The sequence below is a fragment of the Schistocerca serialis genome, chromosome 3 (genome assembly GCF_023864345.2).
Source record: "Schistocerca serialis cubense isolate TAMUIC-IGC-003099 chromosome 3, iqSchSeri2.2, whole genome shotgun sequence".
Classification (NCBI taxonomy): Eukaryota; Metazoa; Arthropoda; class Insecta; order Orthoptera; family Acrididae; genus Schistocerca; species Schistocerca serialis.
The window spans coordinates 305,369-331,194 of NC_064640.1; the positions used below are offsets into that span (position 1 = coordinate 305,369).

The following is a 25,826-nucleotide window of genomic DNA, read 5'->3' on the forward strand; positions in this document are numbered from 1 at the left end:
CAACAAATTTCACTAGATTGAGCTGCTGGCTGTATTATGGCATTCTACAATATTTTACAATAAATAACTGATCCCCCAGTGATTCTAACCCTGCTTTCTATTCTGATACTGAGTGGGATTATATACTGATGTTTCACGTGCAATTTATGTAGTAGAACATATACACCCACCCCATCTGACCACATCCCTAGGCCAAGTTCCATTGCAAAAGTTATTTTTGACTTTTCTTTTTCTAATGTCATGAAGTGTAATTTTATAATCTCATTTAGAATTGTTTCCCGAATTAGAACTGCAACTTTGTACTTGTCTTACAAACTACTTAGTTTTGTGAATTCAAACAATAGTCCTTTATTATGTGGTTATTTGCTCATTTGATATTAATTTATTGTTGCTGGTTATTTTTATAATATTTCTGTTCAGTTTAACTGAACTTAATTACCTTATTTTTGTGATCATGTAAAATTGGGTTGAAGGAATAACTCTTTTGGTATTTGTTGTAATTTATTTATTATTTGTTAATAAGAAGCATCAATGCAGTGACAAGTATCATGTTTTATATTTGTTACCAAAATAACAAAACACTTCTATTATCTTCAGTGTCTCATTTTCTAATCTATAATGGACAGTAAAAAGTTCCCAATCAAGGGTGTTGCCAGAGATTAAAAGCAACGTAGCATGACTCCAGTGTAGTTACAGAAGCAATGTGAGCCACGAAATGAATTAATGATTCTGTAAATCACTTCCTCTCAATAGACTACAAATACCAAAATGTGAGAATAAAATTGCCAATTATGTTTTGCAAGTTTTATGCAAGTTAATACTTCCAACAGAGACGTAACCTTCCTAACCCTGTACTTTTATTTTAAATTTGCACCATTACAGTGACTGTGCCATGAAAACATGCTGTCCAAAATGAGAACTAAGTGTGAACAGCTGCATTTGAATATCACTTTCATACAATGTAATTAATGCTCTGACTAGAAGATAATAATGTCTAGAATAAGTTATACATATTATTATCAAACATGAAGTCCTTAACTACTAAAATTACATCAAATATTGTTGAAGTAGGTACTGAAAATGCAAAATTACAAACTGAACTTGTAATATATGATGTACATAAGGCAATCACTGGAAACAGATCATATTCATATTGGAAAAATCACCTCCACTGCCTCCATAATATAATACTGAGATATCAAATATCACAACGTTCCACAACAATATTGGTCCAAGATTTGAAACTTTACACCTTCATTGTTTACTAAACAACTGGCTGCAAATACAGATTCACTATAGCTATACAACAACAGGATTTTAGTATGTGTAACGAAGTACACAAAACTTTGGGTTGTAAACATTTCAAAGTGTCAAATTCTGACAATAAATCATCAGAAGACTATCTCAGAAACTACAAAAATAAAATATGGCAGGTGCTTATAATAGTGCATAGACCTGCGTATATCTGTGATATTCTAAAAAGAGAGTAGACACAGCTCAACATGTTTAATAAAATTATCGTTCAGTTCACATGTAAAATGATTGACCACCTCACGAAACATTAACTCTCGTGGGATACTTAGAGTGAGTACAGTTCAAAACATATCTTTAATCCAATCATCATATTGTTCAGGGGTTAAATGATTGAGAAGCTCACAAAACTTTAACTCTGGCTGCATACATCTTCTGGAACACAAGTTTAGAATGAAACCTGGACCATGTAAGTATCCATCTCCTGGCAAAACCTCGATGTAGACTCTGAATCTGGGTACATAGCGGCATGCAACAAAACTATCAAAGTATCCACCAGAGCATATTGCACAAAACTGCACACTTTGGAGATACTCCATGACACACCGCGGTAAAATTCTTGTTGCCACAGGTAATCTGAAAGAAAAAAGCACATTTAGAGATGCATATCAAGGCACATTATAATTTTACCACTTAATATACAAGCTGCATCTTAAAAAAAATCTTATCTCTAGGAGATAAAGTTTCAAGTAAAGTTAATAGACACTTTTAAAAGGGTGTGTGTGTGTGGGGGGGGGGGGGGGGTGCAATTATGCCTAGTTTTTAGAAATGTTAGTTCCTCCCTCACTGACAAAAGGTTGGTGAGGGCTAGAAAGGAGGAACAGTTCACTCAGCATCCAGGATAAGAGGGATTCACATGTTGCATGGACATAACGAAATGGACCCCTTTCAGTCTGGAGTCCAAGTGACCTGTTCCTTCTTTCTATCTCCCTCAACCTATATGTTTTTTCTCCTTAAGGGAGACCTTGTAGTGAACCAGATAGATCCATGCCTGAGATCCTGGCACGCAGTTATAAGCTCTGCCACAGAAATCAGCAGATGCAGCTAGAAGTTTGACAACCATCAGAGGTTGCCACTCATGGACGCACATGCAGCCTTCTGTACTCACACTCTAACCATCTGGATAACAGCTTTTAGAGATGGACTCAGCCAGCTCTAACTCAGTTACATGTTTACCTTGCATATGTGACATCAGACTGTTATTGTGAGCCACTCCTTATAATAAGTTGTTCTCTAGACTTAATAAAGTTTGTTGTGTCATTCAGTGTGTGGTGTTCTCTTATGGGATTAGGACACATTGGCAATGGGTAGGGTCATATGTTCATGTGCTTTTCATTGTACAGTTGCTTTTTGCATTTTGTTGTAGCATGGATTCTCTGATTCAAACTTTGGAGCAGCAACAAAAGAACCTCGTAATGGCCATGCAACAGGCTTTGCCAACATTGCTCTCCAAAAATTCATCGCCAGATTCCATTTCCTCCTCCGTTCATGCTGTTCAATGGGGCAGCAGAAGATTGGGAGGTGTACAAAGACCATCCATGGCAGAATTTTCATGCTGTTCACATTACAGATGCAGAAGTTTGTCATGGACAATTTTTGACCTGGATTTACCCCTACCTTGTGCAGGGATTGCAGCTGTTGGGCCTATTGTAGGAACCTTCCTCATTGTTGTTTGACACCTTATGTTCGTTGTTGTCTTTCTATTATTGCTGATGCACAGATGTCATGCCTACTAGGGTTGAAATTTACCAGTGCAGGAAGCAGTCCCATCAGTCTTATTGTGCCTGAGTCATGACCCTCCATGGCCTTAGCCACAAGTGCTACTTTGTCACAAATAAGTCCAAAGAGTCATACGCAGATGTCATGGTTCACAATATTATCATCTGCTCCATCCCAGATAAGGAAGCCCAGCAATGGGTCCTGTAGCTTGTAACGGAACATATTAAAGGCTCCAAATTCAACCAGTTTAACGAGTATTTATGATTATAGAAAAGTAATTGTGTATGTTAACAATGATTGCATAACATGCCTCCATAAACAGTCAACCCATTAAATTATACTGAATAACTGACCCACACAAAAGTTAATATCACTTGATCACTGATGCAGCAAATGTCATCATGCAAAAACACTAAGTTCATCTTAAATAATTAATATGAAGTACGAAAAATAGTGGCCAACTTAGGTATTTTGGATCTCGTTAAATAACAATCACCCAGTGAAACCTATGTGTTCACTAGGACGGTTTCCACTCAGTATTCACAGTGCAGGGATGGATTCCTGACTGGAAATGGAGGAAAAAAGGTCCGTCCTATGAACATGTGTCCAAAATGATTCATTGCCAAGGTAGATGGTGCTGATGACTGAAAGTTCCTCTGACTACACGCCATGTGTTCCTTGTGTGTTGCAGGCTGTGTGAATGAAGCAACATACTGTAACCAGCAGAATGGATTGGTATTCACGTTGGGAACAAGTCGAGATGGTGTTTGTGTGTGGCCAAATAGACGGAAATTGTCAAGAGGCAGAAAGGCTATACCAAAACATGTCTCTCACAGACACCAACCACATCACACAATATTTCAAGCCCCTTTACAAATAATTGTTCTTTGGTTTACACCATATTGGCAGGCCACTTGCCTGTAGCTTCTACTAGGTTTCGGCTCAATATCCTGTAGAACCCAGTCCTTCAGATCTGATGTACATATAGTCCACCACCTCCCTGCATGTTCGTCTGTCTGAATGGACTCATGATCACACAAATGCCCAAAAAGTGCTTGAAATGTTGTACTATGTGTTTGGTGTTTGCGAGGGAACTTTCTTTGTTACAGCTGTGCTGCCTCTCAACCTTTTCCATCTGCTAGCCTTTACACTGACACCATCTCGGCTTCTTTCCAATATCAATATTGGACCATTCTCCTGCTTACAATACACTGCATCAGTCACACTGCCTTCAACACAAAGGAACACCCAATATATGGTTAGAGGAACTTTCATTCATCAGCACCATCTTCCATGGCAACAATGCATTTCTGGGCACATATTCATAGGACCTTTTCCTTCCAGTCAGGAATCCATCCCACCAGTTTGTCAACTTTACTAATGTTCACCCTGTATATACAGTGTTTGATTTGTGATGGTAGATTCTGGTATGCCATACCTATACCTCTGACAGAAAAGTGACTAAATAATGTTTTAAAAAGACTTCTAAATTTAAAAGAAGGTTACAGTACCGGAACCTTGTGTGTGTGTGTGTGTGTGTGTGTGTGTGTGTGTGTGTGTGTGTGTGTGTGTGTGTGTGTGTGTGTGTCTAGTGATATTACTGCATATTCCGAATGCAAAATAATTTGGGTGAAGACAAGTGTTAAAGGTGTATCAAACACGGTCATCTCATGCTTTTACTGATACCCAGTCCTGACAGCCTGGCAGAACAGTCGCACTGTAGTGCCTCCTTTCGATTTTTATATGAATGGAAAAACAGCTGATATCATAATAAGTGACCCTGGGACAGAAAAGTAATTGAAATCTATCAACAGAGGGGAGGCCACTGAACCTGATGGCATGTTATTACAATTCTACTTAGAATAGAGCTGCCTACAGTTGCTGACTGAAATTTTTGGTATATCGGAGCACCACTTAAATTATTTGACAATTCAGAGGCTTTCTTTGCCAGGATACAGATTAACTGTCTGTTTTTCAAGGAGTTCCTTGCAGGGTAGGGGAGTGGCCATGTATGTAAAATACAGTATTCCCGTTGAGTCCATAGACATACCAAGGCAGTGCATTGAAGGGATATTTGAATGTTGTGCAGGGGCAGTTGAATTTAGTGAAACTAAACTTTTAATTGTTGTTGTTTATAGGTCTCCTAACTCTGATTTCAGAGCATTTCTGCTCAAGCTACAGAGGTTTCTTAATGAACTTTATAGAAGTACCAGAATTTACACTAATGGCCATTAAAATTGCTACACCATGAAGATGACGTGCTACAGATGCAAAATTTAACCGACAGGAAGAAGATGCTGTGATATGCAAATGATTAGCTTTTCAGAGTATTCACACAAGGTTGGCACCAGTGGTGATACCTACAACGTGCTGACATGAGGATGGTTTGCAACCAATTTCTCATACACAAACAGCACTTGACCGGCATTGCCTGGTGAAACATTGTTGTGATGCCTCGTGTAAGGAGGAGAAATACGTACCATCATGTTTCCGACTTTGATAAAGGTCGGATTGTAGCCTATTGGGATTGCGGTTTATCGTATCATGACATTGCTGCTCGCGTTGGTCGAGATCCAATGACTGTTAGCAGAATATGGAATCGGTGGGTTCATAAGGGTAATATGGATCGCTGTCCGGGATCCTAATGACCTCGTATCACTAGCAGTCGAGATGACAGGCATCTTAACCGCATAGCTGTAACAGATCATGCAGCCACATCTTGATCCCTGAGTCAACAAATGGGGACGTTTGCAAGACAACAACCATCTGCACAAACATTTCGACATTTGTAGCAGTATGGACTATCAGCTCGGAGACCATGGCTGCGGTTACCCTCGAACCTGGGTGCATGAATGGCAAAATGACATTTTTTTGGATGAATCCAGGTTCTGTTTACAGCATTATGATGGTCGCATCCGTGTTTGGCGACATCGCAGTGAATGCACATTGGAAGCGTGTATTCGTCATCGCCATACTGGCGTATCACCTGGCGTGATGCTATGGGGTGCCATTGGTTACACGTCTCGGTCACCTCTTGTTTGCATTGATGGCACTTTGAACAGTGGATGTTACATTTCAGATGTGTTACAAACCGTGGCTCTACCCTTCATTCAGTCCCTGCGAAACCCTACATTTCAGCAGGTTAATGCACGACCGCATGTTGCAGGTCCTGTACAGGCCTTTCTGGACACAGAAAATGTTCGACTACTGCCCTGGCTAGCACATTCTCCAGATCTCTCACCAACTGAAAACGTCTGGTCAATGGTGGCCGAGCAACTGGCTTGTCACAATATGCCAGTCACTACCCTTGATGAACTGTGCTATCGTGTTAAAGCTGCATGGGCAGCTGTACCTGTACACATCGTCCAAGCTCTGTTTGGCTCAATGCTCAGGCCTATCAAGGCCATTATTACAGCCAGATGTGGTTGTTCTGGGTACTGATTTCTCAGGATCGATGCACCCAAATTGCGTGAAAATGTAATCACATGTCAGTTCTAGTATTATATATTTGTCCAATGAATACCCGTTTATCATCTGCATTCGCAGGAGAGCTTCTGTAAAGTTTGGAAGGTAGGAGACGAGGTACTGGCAGAAGTAAAGCTGTGAGTACCGGGCGTGAGTCGTGCTTTGGTAGCTCAGTTGGTAGAGCACTTGCCCGCGAAACGCAAAGGTCCCGAGTTCGAGTCTCAGTCAGGCACACAGTTTTAATCTGTCAGGAAGTTTCATATCAGTGCACACTCTGCTGCAGAGTGAAAATCTCATTCTGGTAGTTACTACTAAGATCATCAATTTTATTTTTTAAAGACCTATTATTTAATAATGAGCCATCCTCACAAAAGGGTAGGTCTGGATTCTTCTGTAGCATCCCATCACCTTGCTCACTTGGCTTGTATATTTCTTTGTCACTTTGATGTTGTGTACTTACATCCATAGTTAGATTCTTGATGGCACTGGATCTGGATGGTGCTGAAGTGATTTCCCTGGTGCCAGCCATAAAAAATCACTGTTCCTCTCTGGAGCTTTCCTTGTTCTGAAAGACACACGTACAGCAGCTTGTTTGTCTTCCAGTATTTTTGGAGCTTGCAAAATTTGTGCTTCATTTCTTTTTGGCTTGAACCATTTAGTAATTTGAGTTTGTTTCCCAGCTTGAATGTTACTTTCTGGCCTATTGGTTTTAAACCATTTCGTGATTTGACACTGATTGATGGCTATATTGTTCGCTGCATGAAAAGAACGCTTTGTTACTTGCGATTGATTTCCACTTGTCCTGGGTACTTCATTGCACCGCGAAATACGAGTAAAAATTTTTTCCGTAAGTACCTCCTTTCCTAATGCATTCAAATGAAGACCGTGAACTATATGGAGCCTTCGCTCCAAACTGTTTATGTCAATAACGTCTGTATTTACAAAGTGAGAACATATTTCACTGAAACTCTTGTTTGCGGCATGAATTTCACTGTTTACACACGACCACCTCGGTAAATCGTGACGATGCGGGATATTTACAACGAGTACATTTGTGTGAGATAAAGTATTGAGGCGTTTTCTCAATTCTGTTCTAGCCTTGAACGACTCATTTCTATATACGTCATTTGATCCTCCCAGCAATACAACAAAGTCATCCTTACACAAACTAGTTACTTCACGTAATTTTGTAAGGTTTTTCAGTTCACTTAATGGAGCCCCAGGCTTCACGAAACCGTTTGCCCTGTAATTGTATTTTTCCGTTAGCAATGCGGCAATTCCACGGCCGTGGCTATCGCCTAGCACGTATATTTTTCCGTATTTTACAATGTTAGCAGTGGGAAGTTCACCGTGCAACGGTTTGTTTACTTTTTGTGGTTCATTTCGAAACTTTTCGACTTCGGCTGGCGTGTTCATTGAATCTTCAGTAGTGAATACTCCCACAAGGTCATTATACGTTCTAGTTTGACAGTTTTTATGCATTAAAGTTTCACTGTTTATACACATTGAAGTTTCACTACTGCTTCGAGATTGTACTTTCTGAGTGCAGTTTTCTGTTTATACACATTGAAGTTTCACTGCTGCTTTGAGGTTGTATTTTCTGAGTGCAGTTTTTATGCATTAAAGTTTCACTGTATATACATACTGAAGTTTCACTGCTATTTTGGGATTGTACTTTCCGAGTGCAGTTTTTTCCCGTCATTGTTTGCCACTTGTGTGCAGAGGTCGAGTCTTCTTGCTTCTTCAGCGACTCACGTTTTTCTGCATGAAGTTTCTGTATGTCCAGCTTTAAAGAACCGATTATCATTTGTAAACTGGATATTAGTTCGTTTAGCTTCGAGATCTCGCCCTTACAATTTACACACGCATTATTTTTACTACCGAAATTTACTTTTTTTCGCGGGGATTACTTTTACATTCACCACCATCTTGGAAACCCAAGCTTCAGGCACACTCATTTTCAATAGCTTTCCAGCAGCCACAAAAAGTTTAAGTACAAGTAACATTCAATTTAAGATGAACCTAAAGGATTGATTGGTGGCCAACTACTTCTACTCCACTGATGAATTTCTTAGTGGAACCAAGAGTATATCTAATGTGTGTGTGTTACTAATAATATCAAATAATTTTGTGTATTAGCACAGTCTGACTTCAGTACAAATTCAGTGCAGTAATGCAATCAATGTAAGCAAATGTTTTTAATTATTTTTCAATTTAGTATTTAATATTTGTTAAATGAAAATATGTTCAAATATTTTTGACTCATTCTACATCCATGACAATCATTTCACTTGGTATCTGTGGAAGGTACATTAGCATATTCGTTATTCATTGTAAATATTTATTGTGTATTTTTGTTTTTCTGACATGTTCTACATCCTGGAGGATTTACTCTCTATTGATCAATTGGAATGAAAAGTATATCTAATCTAATCTATAACATAATTTTTTCACGTGCCTTACCATGTCATCCACCGCTGTAAATATCACATAATAACAGGCATCAGAAAATGGGATAGACATACAGAAATATACAAATTACATGACAACTTGAAACCTTAAAGGCTTGATTTTATACCTGTCATTAGCCTTCTTTGTATCAACGTTTATCCTTACCTTGAAAATTAATTGATACTGTTTCTTTATGAATTTCACACAATATCAATGGATTAGATATTCACATTTATATATTTTTATTTGTGTTATCATTCACAATGATGATCAGTTGTAGATTAGTGTTTAAACACTTAATTTAACAGGTGAATAAGCTTACATGGAAGTGCCAATAGCACTCCATTCATCACATGATGACTGTTCCATACAAGGTGCTGTATTTACATAGCCCAGTTTATCACTATGGACATGGAACAATACATTGTGGGGGCATTCATTGATACCTAGATATGGACTGACTTAAGTGTTTTTCAACCTGTTTGAATATGTGAACATTTTCTAAGTAAAAAAAAAAATTCTGGTGAGCCCCAGAACCATAATAAAATTATGTTAATTATTTCAATGACAACATATTTAATTTTCTTTCTATTGATACTATATTGGCCAAGAAATCAAGTGCACTGTGCAAGGTAGTTAAAGCACTCTGCAGGCAGTGATATGTTCTTTGCCACAGTGGGGATGTAGGGGAGAGAAGGGATCAGGGGTTGCACTTGCTTCAGTTGGTTGCCGAGTGCACCTGTGAGTATGGATGTGATTACTGTGTCTTTGTGCTTCACTCCACGTGAGCATAAAATGGAGGTATTTCTCAAAAGATCTGAACAGCTCTCCATGTCTGATAGTAGTGGCAATGGCAGAAATGAATTAAAAAAATACTCTATGATGACAATTATTTGAAGTGTGATTTTATTATCATGAATGTATATTTGTAATGAAGTACTGTCATATAATAGTATGAAATCAGAAAGCTTACGTGTCCCCTCTCAACTAAACACACCAAGGAAGCTGATAAACTGGCAGTTTTCTTCAAAAGAAACTGCAAACAGTTAATCAGCAGTGAACTACTACGGCTCATGTAATAACATAGCATTGTTATTTGTTGATCAAAAATAGTGTTGTGTTATTTGTTATTTACTTGGTTTTATGATTTAACAATACTTTTAATTTATTTTAGGTACCCAATATATCAACGAGAAAGAGTTATTAGCTAGCTACCAAGTCGCTAAAGCAAGGAAGCTGCATACAGATTCCAAGAATCTGATTTTGCTAACAGCCTGGGATAAGGTTGAAATTATGTTAGGTAAGCAGCAAGCAAACAAGTTAGAAAGCATACCACCTTCTGACAGTACCATTGAATGCAGAATAAACAATATGGCCTGTGGCATTCAAGAACAATTAATCAAAAACTTAATGATGAGCCCACATTTTGTTCTGCAGTTTGATGGATCTACTGGTGTTTCATGCTGCACATGATTTATGGTATTTGTGCACTTGAAAGCACATGAAAGAATCATAGAGGACATTTTATTTTGCAAAGCACTTCCTACAAGCGCTACTGGCCAATGTTTGTATGACTTGTTTTTAGAAAGCATTCATAACTAGGAGACTGATTGGACAAAATGTATCACCATTTGTAGTGATGGTGCTAAACTATGACTGGCAATAAAAGTGGATTCATTGTGAAATTAAAACCAATAATGCCAAATGTCCTATGGACACACTACTTTCCTGACAAGCTCTGGCAGCAAGGGTTTTACTTTCTGATTTAAATGATGTGCTTAAAGAGGTGATCAAAGTTGTGATATTGATTAAAGATAAAGTGTTGTAAACTCAACTATTTGGAATTATTTGTGAAGACATGGGTTCACTCCATCAAAATCTCCTTTATCACACAGATGTCAGGTGGCTTTCCAAAGGAGATGTATTGACATACGTTCTGGAAATATAAGCTAGATTGAGAGGTGATGACACAAGTTCTGGAACTAAAAGCTGAACTGTTAATTTTCTTACAAGATTTTAAATCAGGATATGTGAATTATGGTTGCAACCCTGTTTGGCTGTTAAAATTAGCATTTCTCACTGATCTTTTAAACCACCTAAATATTTTAAACAAGAGTCTCCAAGGATATAATCAAAGGATTCATTTCAAAATTTGTCATCCACCAAAGGCTGATGTAGTTAGCTTCATAGACATATTTAGTAGAGTAGTGGGACGTTGTGGTCCCAGTGACCTAACTATACTTGGTGATCTGAATATTCAGGCAAAATCTTCCAGTTTGTGTAATATGAGGTTAATAGATACTCTTAACTCATATAATCTCGTAAATGTGGTAAATAGTGATACCAGGGTAACAAAGTCCACATCTATCAGAATTGATTACGTTATACTATGTAAACATATTAAAGACAGTGTTAGGTGCTGGAATATGGATTTTCACTACTCTGACCACAAATGCCAGCTTGTAGAGTATGTAAACACGAGCATCCCAAAAATGACAAAAGTTATCGAAAATAAAAGAATCCTAAAAGAGGGTAACATCCTTGCCCTAAGAAATAAATTAGCTATAGAGGACTGGGATCTGGTTTACCAGACTGAAGGATCTGAAAACAAATGGGCCAAATTCTATGATACTATGCTAAGACACTTTGACAGATGCTGCCCTGTTAAAAAAATACAGTGTTCACCCATAACCAAAGTGCAAAAACCAACAGACTAATACTTCCAGCAAATATGATAAAACTCAGGCAAAACATCCAGGACCTGGATGTGTTACACAAGTCAACAAACCTGCAGGTTTTTAAGTCCAAGCACAATGAAGCCAAGAAAATCTTTAAGAAAGAGCTTTCAAATCTAAGAAAACAGATATACAGCAGTGAAATAGCTCAGTCAGACAATATAGCCAAGACCTCATGGAGAATTGTAAATCAATTTCGCAAAGCCACACCGAAGCCAGAAACTGAAATTGTGAATATAAGACATGAAGGAAACACAATTAAAGATCCTAATAAAGTCTGCAATGTTTTCAATAAATACTTTATATCTGCAGCTGTTAGTCCAGTTAATAACACAATTGTGAGTAGTGAGGTAAAGCTCTGCCCCTTTGAAGAGCCACCTTCTGAATTCAAACAAGTAAGTGAAAAAGAAATAGGCAGGATAATAAATAACCTAAAGAATAAGTTCTCATCTGGATGGGATGGTTTGAGTAGTATCGTGATTAAAAAAAAAAAAGGAATTAGTTAAAATAATCACCCACCTGGTAAACTGCAGTATCAGAGAACATACATTTCCAAATGTATTGAAATGGAGCACAGTTAAACCAGGAAGAGGTTTCAAATTTCAGGCCCATATCATTAATACCTGTCTTCAGCAAAGTATTTGAAGTTGTGCTGCTGACACAACTTAGTGACTATTTCTTGAAAAATAAGTTCCTAACAGACACACAACATGGATTCCGAAAGGATCATAGTACTATCACAGCAATTATGGAATTTCTTCACAAAACGTATGGTGCCCTTGATCAAGGAATGCAAACAGCTGGCATATTTCTAGACGTCACTAAAGCCTTTGACTCGGTAAACCATGAGTTACTCTTAAGTAAACTTGAGTCATACAAAGTAAATGCTGCATCCATGCAATTGCTGGCTACATATTTATTTAACCGCAAGCAGTGTACAAAGCTGACTTACAAAATCAATAATCAGATCATTAATTTCCAGTCCAAATATGAGACAGTCACACAAGGTGTACCCCAGGGCTCAATTTTGGGCCCTTTCCTTTTCCTAGTGTACATAAATGATATAGAACAACCTTTCAACTCCCAATTGGTAACCTATGCAGACGATACCCCACTGTTATTTCTTGTTAAACAAAATGATGAGTTAACGTTGATAGCAACTGAGGGCCTACGTCAAATAACTACTTATTTCCAAGATCAAGGTTTGAAAGTTAATATCAGTAAATCTTAGTTATTGCCATTTAAACTTACAAACTCACACCAAACCTATATCAGTAACATAGGTGGAATTGAAGTAGTGGACACAGAAGGCTGCAGATTTCTAGGTATTCACCTAGATGAAAATCTAAGATAGGTAAACCATATCAAATTTTTATGCAATAAAATCAGCAGTTCATTACATCTAATAAGCCAGTTATCAAAAGTAGTCCCACATTAGACATTAAAAACAATTTATTATGGAACCATTTTTGCACAGATTAATTACAGGATAGAGATATGGGGTTGTGCTGCCGACATACATATGAACAGAATATTAACCCTACAGAAAAGAGCAATCAGAATTATCCATGGATTAGGGTATAGAGATTCATGCACGGAAATCTTTGTTCATCATAAATACCTCACAGTCTACTCACTGTATCTTTACAAATTAATTATATTTTTTGTGACACATCAAAACAAAGCAACCTATAATACAAGAAATAAAGACTGCTACTACAGACAAAGAACAAAATTAAAAACAACAGACCATAGTCCATGCATTAGTGGTCAAATATGGCACAACAGATTACCGAGCTCTATAAGGTGCCACAATGGGAACTTATTCAAAGTGAAACTGAAATATTTCTTGATTGACAAGTGTTTATATTCTTTAAGTGAATATTAATATTAAACTAAAATCAATTATTGTATGTATGCACTTCTGCCTCGACTGACATCTCTGCCCACACTCTTTGTCTTTAAATATGTCTGCTTGCGTCTGTATATGTGTGGATGGATATGAGTGTGTGGAATGACTCCTTACCCTCTCCCTTAAAACCCACTTCCTTTCGTCTTTCCCTCTCCTTCCCTCTTTCCTGATGAGGCAACAGTTTGTTGCGAAAGCTTGAATTTTGTGTGTATGTATGTGTCTGTTTGTGTTTCTATCGACCTGCCAGCGCTTTCGTGTGGTAAGTCACATCATCTTTGTTTTTTATTTTTATATATATATATATATATAATTTGTGTAAAATCTGAATATTTGTAATAGGTACGATGTAACACCCAATATTGTGCCTTATTAGGTGCAATGGTGCATTTGTATCACGTATATGTAGTCACATATGTATATATGTCTGTACAAAACCTGTAAAAAAATGCTATGACGTTTGCAAAATACACCAGTTGGTGTCTCCATGCAAAAAAAAAAACAATAAATAAAAAAAAATAAAAGTAAATAAATAAATAGATAAATTTTGTTTGTGGTCACTTCCTTACAAAACATGATGTTTGAGTCATTCCCTTGCCTTCAGAAGATTGTTAAAGAAATTGCTATGGATCGGTTGGTTGTAGCCAGTAAGTTCTCACATTCCTTGCATGATACAATGCTTGCATAATTTGGAAGAGAAGCTTTAAGTTACCATCCAGAGTTGGACCCCGAAGGTGAAACTGGATACAGACAGATACTAAATACTTTTTGGGATATGTCACTACAACTGGCTGATCTGAGCACAAATATGAAACACACACAGATTTTACTGCTGATGGCATGTTTAAAATGGAATTTAATATGCAAGTGTTTTGACATCTTTTGAATAAAGAGAAAAGATGAATATCCACAATCAAAAAAGGGAAGCTTCGAAATTATTAACGCCATTCACCACTTCCTAGCTATTATTGTTAGCAAGACTTCTTGCATTGTGATTATTGTCTGCAGTACTTCTGCTCTGGCCTTTCCGACAATGCTGCAAATTCTCTGTGATGATGTTACAAGTTCTCCAACTCATGTTAATTCATGGCCTTGGAATACCTATTCATGAACTCCATTTTAGATTTCTCATTGTTAACCAACAAGAATTCAATATAGCTGCCCATTAAACAATACATAGAGAGATGTTTCTGTTGGAATTGTAATACATTTATATCGGATATCGAGTATGTTCGAGAAATATCGATTGTGGTGACAGATGTTTGTGTATATATGTGTGTGTGTTGAGGCGCATTAGTCAGTCTTCGTGCGCCTATTTTAATAAAGTCAACATGTGTATATTTTAAATAAAGTGTTTTAAAAGTAAAAGTGAGAACTTGATTTGAAACATGGTAGCAGAGCGTGGTTCTTGAAAAGAAAAGTAGAAGTTAAATATTATATTGTGGCCGTCGCGTGTTATTCAGAAAGTTCGACATGGCTGATATAACTATTCCTGTATTTGATGGCGAAGACTATGGGAACTGGAAGCAGCGGATAATCATGTACCTAAAAATGAAGAAATGCTATACAGTGACTACGAGGGCAAAAGTGAGTTCAGACAACGAAACGTGGGATGAAGAGGACTTGAAGGCTATCAACTATATTTATGGTGCAATCACAAATAAGCAACTAGAATTCGTGAGTGACAGAGAAAGTGCTTTCGAGATCATGAAGAAATTTGATGAATTATATTCGAAAGAGTCTACAGCCCTTCAAATATTATGCAGAAACAAGTTGGACAAATTGAGGTTAAGTGATTACAGTGATACGGGGACATTTTTCAGTGCATTTGAAAAAACTGTAAATGAGCTGAAATCTGCAGGCGCCAAAGTAACGGAAAAGGAGAAGTTAAATTATATGCTGCGAACGTTACCAGAGTCAATGAGCTATATTGGGGACTTAGTGGACGTCTTGAAGGAAGAGGACCAGACAGTTGAATACGTTAAAAGTAAGATTCAATTATTGAATGCAAAAACTGGAAATGAAGAGGTAAAATCAAATGCATTTCACACAGAAAGAAAATTGAATTCAAGAAATCAGGAGCAAGTATGTTATCGATGCAGCAAAGCAGGTCACTTCAAACGTGATTGTACCCAGGGAAGAACAAGTAACAGAGGCACATGGCATCGTGGAGTACATTTTCAAAGCAGCGACAGAGGTAATGGAAATATGCAGCGTGGAGGCTATAGCAATGTACAGCGTGGATATTACGGCAACATGCAGCGTGGAGGTTATGGCAGCAGGCAACGTGGTCGAGGAGAGCAGCATGGTTTTAGCAGCGGTCGGCATCACAGCAAGCAAGGTTACCATCAGAGTGATCATGGTATGAGTAGTTTTATAACAGAGGTTAATTCTATGATAGGTCAAAATAGAACAGTAGAGTCAAGTAATAACAATCAAATTCAAATCAATTGGTTATTAGACAGTGGCTGTACTGATCATGTTATTAATAATGAGGAATATTTTTCTAAGAGTATAACTTTAAAACAACCTATAAATGTAAAAATTGCTGATGGAAAAATTTTGCAAGCTACTAAAGTTGGTAATGTAATTAGTAATTTTCCTGTCTATGATCAAATGGTTCCAATTAATATGCGAAATGTTTTCTTTGTAAAAGACATAGACAAAAACTTGATCAGTTATGCTAAAATTACAGATAATCACAAAATTGTATCGGTAGGGAATAATGCAAAAATTTTTGATAAAGCTAATGGATTGATTGCGATTGCATGGAAAGAGGGTCGGTTGTATAAAATGAGTAGTACTATTAATAAAGGAGAAGTTAATGTTAATGTTATGAGTAAAGACAATAATATGACAGCAAAGGAAAAATGGCACCGCATTTTGGGACATGTTAATTTCAATTATCTAAATACTTTATGTAAACATCAATTGTTAGATGGGGTTCCTTCAGAACTAGAATCAGAATTTATGAAATGTAAAATCTGTATCGAAAACAAAATGCATAATGTTCCTTTTAAAAATAATAGAACCAAAGCAAAAGAAATCTTAGAAATTGTTCACACAGATCTAAATGGGCCTCACTCAACTACTGGAATGCATGGGGAAAGATATTTTCTTTCTTTCATTGATGATTACAGTAAGGCAGCTCGTGTTTACACCATAAAATCTAAAGATCAAGTATACAAATGTTTTGTAGAGTATATTAATGAAGTTGAGAATCTCACTGGGAAAACTGTTAAAAAGATAAGATGTGACAATGGGAAGGAATATTTAAATGAAAATGTCTATGAATTTGTGAGACAAAAAGGAATTGTATTGAATGCTTGTCCACCTTATGTGCATGAGCTTAATGGTACTGCTGAAAGGTATAACAGATCCATCATGGACATGTCACGGTGTCTGCTAGCCGAAGCGCGAGTAGACAAGAGATTTTGGCCTGAAGTGGTTTGTGCAGCAGCATACCTCAAAAACAGAACTTTAGCTAACACCATTGAAAAGAAAACTCCTTATGAGATATTACTGGGAAAAAAACCTAATGTTAATCATTTGAAGTTGTATGGGAGTAGAGTTTTTGTAAGAGTACCTGAGCAACTGAGAAAGTCGAAATGGGATAGGAAAGCCGATTTGGGGGTTTTAATGGGTTATTGCGAAGTAGGCTACAGAGTGCTAATAAATAATAAGATAGTTGTTGCTAGACATGTGGACATTGTTGAAAGTGGTGTTAAATGTATTGGGTTTAAAGATTATGATTCAGTAAGTGAATATTCTAGTGATTCTGAACACGAAAGTATAGAAAATGAAACTGAACTAATAGAAAAACAGAAGGAAATTGAGAAAAATGAAAAGCTTTCTGATAATCATGAATCAGAGAAAGTACTTGAGTTGAGGAGATCATCTAGAGAAAGAAAACCAAAAATATTAAATGATTATGTTTACAGCAATTTTATTTATGTAAACTTTTGCAGTGCAAATAGTCCGGAAAGCTTTGAGGAGGCGATTAACAGTGCCGAATCAAATTATTGGGAAAAAGCGATGAATAAGGAAATTGATTGTTTGAACAAAAACAAAACATGGGAATTAGTAGATAAACCAGTTGATAAAGAAGCCATTGATGTAAAGTGGGTTTTCACAAAGAAATCAGAGGGTGTTTACAAAGCAAGATTAGTTGTCAGGGGGTTTCAACAAAAAGAAATCGTTGAGGATATTTATTCTCCAGTAACCAATATGCAAACATTAAAGATTTTGTTGTCATACTGTTGTCAAGAAGGTTTGGTTATAGAACAAATGGACGTAGAGACTGCGTTTCTAAATTGTAAAGTTTTATCTGAAGTTTATGTAAAGCAGCCAAGAGGATATGATGATGGTACGGGTAGAGTCTGTAAATTGTATAAAGCATTGTATGGTTTGCGAGAAAGCTCACGAGCTTGGTACAATTGTCTTGACGAGTTTTTAAGAAGTTTAGGTTTTAAAAGGAGTAAATATGATTATTGTCTTTATGTATTGAGAGATGGAGATGTCTTGATTTATTTGATTATTTTTGTCGACGATTTGCTCATTTGCTGTGTGAGAAAAGAAAAAATTGTTAAGATTAAGAACTTATTGTCAAAGCGATTTAATATGAAAGATTTAGGTGAGGTAAAAAGATATCTTGGCATCGATATTAATTATGATTATGAAACAAGAGTTATGAGTTTGAGTCAAGAAAAATACATTGATTCGTTAGCTGCGAAATATAAAATTGAAGATTCGATCTTGTACAAAACTCCAATGGAAGTAAATTTAAAGTTAGAACCAGCGTATGAAGATTGTAATGACGTTAGATATAGAAACTTGATAGGTGCACTCTTGTACATAAGTTCGGGTACTAGACCAGATATTAGCTATAGTGTGAATTACTTGAGCAGATTCCAAAGTTGTTACAGTAGTACTCATTTTAAATATGCTTTGAGAATTTTGAAATATTTATATTTAACTAAAGATTTGAAATTAAACTATTGTAGGAATGAAGGTGCTGAGATATTAGATTGTTTTGTGGATTCAGATTGGGCAGGTGATAGTGTGGATAGAAAGTCAACTTCTGGTTATGTAATTAGATTATTTAGTAATGTTGTATTTTGGAAGTCAAGAAAACAAGCGAGTGTCACAAAGGCTTCAACTTTTGCAGAATATGTAGCATTGTCTGAAGCTGTTAGCGAGGTGAAACTTGTACATGATATTTTAGACATTTTTAATGTTAAATTTGAAAAACCTATTGTCATATATGAAGATAATTCAGGAGCATTAAATATAGCGAAGTTTGGTAATTTCACAAAGAATTCAAAATATATAGAAGTACATTACCATTTTGTGCATGAGTATTATTTACAGGGACTCATTGATATTGTTAAAGTAGATTCGAATGAAAATGTTGCAGATATATTCACAAAGTCGTTATGTAAAGAAAAATTCATTAAAATTAGGAATATGTTAAACATCGCGATATAAATGTAAGGAGGCGTGTTGGAATTGTAATACATTTATATCGGATATCGAGTATGTTCGAGAAATATCGATTGTGGTGACAGATGTTTGTGTATATATGTGTGTGTGTTGAGGCGCATTAGTCAGTCTTCGTGCGCCTATTTTAATAAAGTCAACATGTGTATATTTTAAATAAAGTGTTTTAAAAGTAAAAGTGAGAACTTGATTTGAAACAGTTTCATTTCACTAGCTGTTTAATGTGTTTAGCACTCATTTAGAAGAGAAGGCAAAAACGTCTTTAGATGACAGTCTTGTACAAACAGATATACAGTATTATACATTACATTACTATTTTATAAATTGTTTTAGTATTTTTTCGTACTGGAACACATTATCCTATTTTTAAGTGAATTCCTATAGAAAAATATGTATCACATAATGAGTGTTTCATATTACAGGTAATGTTCAAAAGTTAACTACTCTCATTAAGTGAGAACCCACTGTAGAGTCAATTATTAAAGAAGTAGATCTTTTTTCTAATTTCTCAAAGTTACTTACTGTATCTTGTTCATTTAGTTATTGATCAGTTCCTGAAAACTATTCTCAGGTGTTGTATTTACTTATTCTTAACATGGTACGTTTATCATAAAAAATCTACATTCTATTAATTTAGAGAGATCCGTTTCAGTTGCACTAATTACTTATTCAAACTGTGACCAGTTTCAGGGTTTTAAAATCTCACCTTCAGGTGTAAGAAACTGTACCATACAAAGGAGACGAGGGAAGAAATATAATATGACATATTTGTAAAAACCAGAAGAGCAGACTACGGAAATAAGGTGACTCAGTTAATGTATTTGGTAACGTATAACATGCGACTAGTCCAGTAAGTGCAGGAGTTCTTGATGGAACTAGAAAAAAGGAGAGGGTATAATAATCAAACTGACCTAAAAATGTAACATCCAGGCAGTTGGGATGAAGGAAACAGAAACCAAGAACAAACACTGCACTCACACTGTGCACTGTGAGGCAGCTGCACACTATGTATTCCAACAACAAATGATTGGATCGCCATGCCAGAGGTCTGGCAACATGGTGCAGTGGAGGCACCAATGATGTATGAACAGTTGGACTGACATTATTATCAAAGATATAAAAAATATGGACTGGCTGGTCCGAGAAGTTACAATACTCCATTTAAAAACATAATAGAATATGAATGAGCTGTGGTATGCCATTAGGTTAATTAACTCTTAAGTATGTAACACCATGTGATGTTTTTAGGCAAAAAACAGTGGTACATAGGAAAAATGAATGAACAAAGGATAAAAAGTAGAACAAAAATTATAAAAATTAATGGTAACATACACCATGCTCAGTAAATCATGGGCTCAAGTGACATAAAAAAAATAAATTAAAAAACATAAAAACCATCACAAGTCTAAAATGTGAGTGTATTAATGTAAGCAGTGTAATAACAAATGAAAGTGATCAGGCTGAGTGCCCTACTGTACAAAGCAATAACAATATGGAATTATGGCTAGGAGGTGAAACAACTAACCACTGGGAGAAAAATAAGCTTGAACCTCACGAATTTGTAAAAATATGTGCTGTAACAGGCAACAAGGCAATGACACCTAGGCCAAATGAGTGAATAGGGGATTAGACACTACAATTGGTGATAAAAACTAATGGTAAGATAACTATACCAACTGAGTCACCTGACATGTAGGATACATTATGGGCTCAAGTGATGTAAAATTAAATACATCAAAATATATAAATACAAAAACCATCATACAAATCTAAAATGTAGGTATAGCACTGCTAAGAGTGAAATGACAAATTAACATGGTCAGGCTGAGCACCCCTTGTTAGACAAGCCCATAATTTATCATATATGTGATCATTTACTTAGCATGGTATGTGTTAATAATTAATTTTCATCATAGTTGTTCTGTTTTTATCTTTTGTTCATTTATTTTGCCTATGTACCATTGTCCTATTGGCTAAAAATGTCACAGGATGTTAATATTTGAAAGTTCGGTAGCCTAATGGTGTATTACAGTTCATTCATATTCTATTACGATTTTAAATGAAATATTGTAAGTGCTGGGGCAAGTCTGTCCAGTTTTTCTATATTTTTGCTAATAATGTTACTTTATTTGCTTGTAGACCATTGGTGCCTGCACCGCACCATGCCTCCTGATCTCCAGCATGGCCCTCCCCTTTGTCGTGTTTGGTATTCATACTGTGTGGCTGCCTGACAGCGGATAGCATGAGTGCAGTGTTTGTTCTCAGTTTCTGTTTCCTTCATCCCACCAACCCAGACATTACATTTTTAGGTCAGTTTAATTATTAGGCCCTCTCCTTTTTTTTTAGTTCTGCCAAGGTGCAGTGATTTGGAGCTCTTGCACTGACTGACCCAACCACTTATTATACCTTACCAAATACAGTAAGGGAGTCACCTTCTTTTGGTAGGCTACTCTTCTGGTTTTTATAGATACATTGTATTATATTTCTTCCCTCCCCTCCTTTGTATATTAATGTCATACACATGAAGATGGAATTTTAAAACCCTGAAACTGGTCATGGTTTGAATAAATAATTTAGTACAACTGGTGTAAATCTCTCTAAATTAATTATCATGTCTCTCAGTTGTGGATGTTCTAAGTACAACATCTTGTGCAATCTACAATCTATTCAATTCAGAATTAATGTGAAACAAGGAATTATGTGATTTTAATAAAAAATAAATTTTACTTTTCTTGGGCCTATGTTTTTGTATTACAGAGCACCAAGTATTCAGACATGAACTGGGATGCTCATTTCACAAACTTCCATTCAGTTTTAAAGGAAGATAATGTTTCTTTTTAATTAATTAATCAATTTTGAAATATTTTTACTATCTTATTGCAAATTATTGTACTAATTTTAGAAGACTTTTTCAGCTATTTTATGAAATACTACCAGAATAACAATGATTCACTTCACAGCAGTCACATTTAACAACATAAAAGAAATGAGAAATGAACCAGACAACAAGTAATGATGGTTTTGTTGGAATCCCAATCAACCCACAGAGTTATGAAAAACAGACACAGTGTGTCAATTGCAATGTGAGGTGAGCTCAAGTGTCACTACTTAGTGTAGAAGTCGGAAATGTAGCAATATTAAGCACATTCCTTGTTGTGAAAAATTTGGTGGTAGATTATTATTATCTGAGTCGACAGCCTACGTCAATACGGATGCAGAATAGATTTTAAAACAGGAAAAATTTGGTTAAATGTAAATAAACAAGAGATTGAGTTGGACTTGTTGAAAAAAGAAAGCCTTACCAGAGAATATAATAGTGGGATCAGTGTGCAAGTAATCAGGACGGCACAAAATTCTAAACAGCACGTAATTAATGAGTTCCAAGTCAAAGGAGATTTCGGTCAATTAGTGTATGAGAAGTTAAATGAATCCGACTGCATTACTGAAGATCAGAAGAAGCAGCTCAAAGAATTATTATTAGTGTATGAAAACGTGTTTGATGAAAGGCCAGGAGTTATTAAGGGATACATATGCCATCTCTACGTTAAGCCGCACGAAATGTATTGTAGAACTTTCTATCCTGTTCCCTGGAGGTTAAAGGCTCAAGTTCAAAAAGAACTAGATCGCATGTTGAAATGGGGTTTGATCGAACCCTCTACAAGCCCATACTGCTCCCCATTGTTGGTCGTGCCAAAAGCAAATGGGACTGTGAGACTGGTACTCGACACCAGAGAAATAAATAAAATCATAATTCCAGTGAGAACACATCCGGAAAACATAGACGAACTTATACAATGGTTCCAGGATGTCCAATATTTGACGAGCATTGATTTGCGGAGTTCGTATTGACAAGTCAAGCTGGATGAGTTATCAAGGAAATGTACGGCTTTCATTTATTCCGGAAGAAGTTACCAATTTACTGTAGTTCCTTTCGGACTCAACATTAGTGCTGGAATCTTTATAGCAGCTCTAGATTATGCACTAGGCCCAGAACTAAGAAGCAGGATAACAGTGTTTGTTGATGATTTGCTTATAGCATCGAAGACTTGGGAGGAGCATATTACCTTACTGAGTCGGGTGTTGGACATGTTCAAAACCATGGGAATAACTGCTAACCTACAGAAATCCCATTTTGCACTAAACAGAATCAAGTTCCTGGGGCATATAATCGACGCAAAGGAAATTTTACCAACCAAGGAGAAGCTAATTGCGATTAGTAAGTTTCCAACACCCAGAAATAGGAGGCAATTAAAAGGGTTTATGGGTCTTGCCTCATTTTTTAGAAGATTTATAACAAATCAGGCCATGAACGCAGCAGCTCTAAATAGTTTGCTGAAGAAGGATGTGCCCTGGCTCTGGACATTAGAGTGTCAAGAAGCATTCGAAGAGATAAAGAAGCAATTAGTAAATGCACCGCTTTTGTACCATCCGGACATGCAAGAAGAATTTTACTTGTCAACAGATTCGTCGAATGTGGGTCTTGGAGCGTGCCTTTTCCAAGTACGCAAGATAAATGGACAACTTACCTTCTGTCCTATTGTGTTTGCTAGTCGTGTTTTGTCCAACTGTGAACGAACTTACACGACGACAGAATTAGAGGCTCTTGCGGTCGTCTGGGGATTTAAAAAATTCCATTATTATCTATATGGGTCAAAGACTATCGTATATTGCGATCATCAATCATTAACGTTCTTACAAATGTGTAAACTGTTACACCCCAGACTGGCTAGATGGACTCTCGCTCTGCAACAATACCAATTTAAGATCGTACATGTCTCAGGGCAGCAAAACATTATTGCTGACGCTCTATCAAGGTCACCGCAGGGTTTAACCAAAGAGATTGAAGTAAATAATAACTCAGAATTCCCTGTATTGCTGCTGCAGGAAAATCCATTTAAGACGTACTACGTCAATTTGTGTGCGCACATGGCCCAGTTACAGAAAAGAGATGCTCAATGGGGAAGTGTCATTCAAAGGTTACAACAGCAACCTTCGGATCAGACGGCAAATTATTACAAGCTGGTAAATGGCGTATTATTTTTCCGCTGTGGAAGGCCAAACAAAGTCCATTGGTGTGTTTGTATACCTGAAGCGCAAATAGAGAAACTTGTATGGTTCACTAATTTAACCTGGGGACATTTTGGTGCGACAAAATGTGCAGACAAGATAAGTGGGTACTGTTATTTTCCCAACATAAAGCGCAGAGTGCATGAGGTCTTAAAGAGATGCATAATCTGTCAAAAAAACAAAGCCGGATTCAAAAGGGACTAAGCACCCATTATGCTCTATATTAGTCCAAGAACCAAAAGAATTAATTTCGTACGATCTGTGTGGACCGTTACCTACTTCAAGAGGTGGTGTTAAATATGTGTTGGCATTTCTCGATGTGTGTATGAAATACGTAAAGCTATACCCGATAAAGGCGGCTACAGCCAAAGTAATTGTATTAAGATTGATAAGGGATTATCTTCCACATGTTGGTACACCTAAGGCGATCATAACAGACAATGCTAAAATATTCACGGGACTCCGATGGAAACAGACTTTGTCTCAAGTCGGTGTGAAACACATACTAACATCATTTTACCACCCACGAGGCAATTTGGTTGAGTGAATTTTTAGAGAATTCAATCGATTTATGAGGACGTATTGCCATAATAAGCAGACTGCGTGGGCAAATTATGTGGAAGAGTTTGAGCAGATATACAATAACATGCCCCACTCCTCAACTGGATATACACCTCGTGAATTGATGTTCGAAGCAAAAGAGGAAAACTTCTGGACTGACCATATGCCCAAAACTCAGGAAACTGAGATGCCTTGGGAAGAAAAAATAAGACAAGCCATCATAAATATGACGAAAAAGGCCGATCAGAGAAAACAACAATATGACAAATTAATCAAGAGGGTACAGACATACCATGTCGGGGAGAAGGTACTAGTCAAAAGACATACCAAATCATCCTTAATAAAGGAAAGTATAAAGAAATGGGAGTTACTATATACTGGCCCATACATTGTACAACAAATTCCGAATCCTGGGGCTTATCTGTTAGCATACCCGGGATTGAACAAAATAAAAGGGTTATTTTCCCATAACGACTTGAAAAAATTTAATGAAGATTAGAAGATAGGGAGGAATGGTGTTGCGAGTGACAGAGATGAACGCTCGTAAAAAAAAAAAAAAAAAAAAAAAAAAAAAAAAAAAAAAAAAAAAAAAAAAAAAAAAAAAAAAAAAAAAACAACAACATAACAATAAGCTGTGTGTGGTGTGTGTAGTGTTAGAAAACTTTAAATTGAAATAGTTAATCAGTGACATAGATTATAGAAATAGTGACTAACTATTACTATCGAGTGTTGTAAAGAAGATAGTGGAGATAGGCTTCACCTGTGGTTTGGGTGAACATGGAACTTTAGCATTGCTAATGTCATCAAGATTGATAAAGGATCTAACTGACCTTCAAGAAGAACGAAATGTTTCCCGCAAATGACGCTGAATAATCAAAAGAGGTTCCGAGTGAATGTTCATATATAATCTCAAGTGCACGCTTAGATGTGTAAACGTGTGAAGGGATGTGTTGAGGCAGTGAATCGTGAGTGACGGTTAACGCCGCAAAGATAATTTCCCACGCAAAACAGTTGACGTCGGTGTGAGAGTTAAAATCGATATAGACGACACAGATATGCTTTGTAAGAGACTCGCATCAAACGCGAGGGTAAACTGATTCATGTTGAAC

The 25,826-nt window shown here is 36.6% G+C and overlaps 1 protein-coding gene across 1 annotated transcript in view; it reads right to left on the reverse strand.

The window, feature by feature from the left end:
• Positions 1-877: 877 nt before the first annotated feature.
• The window catches only part of LOC126471517 (leucine-rich repeat-containing protein 40-like), a 200,125-nt gene continuing 175,176 nt past the window's right edge, over positions 878-25,826 (reverse strand). Inside the window, exon 6 of the mRNA XM_050099737.1 lies at positions 878-1,887. Coding sequence (XP_049955694.1) covers positions 1,596-1,887 — 292 coding nt within the window. The 3' untranslated portion in view covers positions 878-1,595. The remainder of the gene's footprint in view (positions 1,888-25,826) is intronic.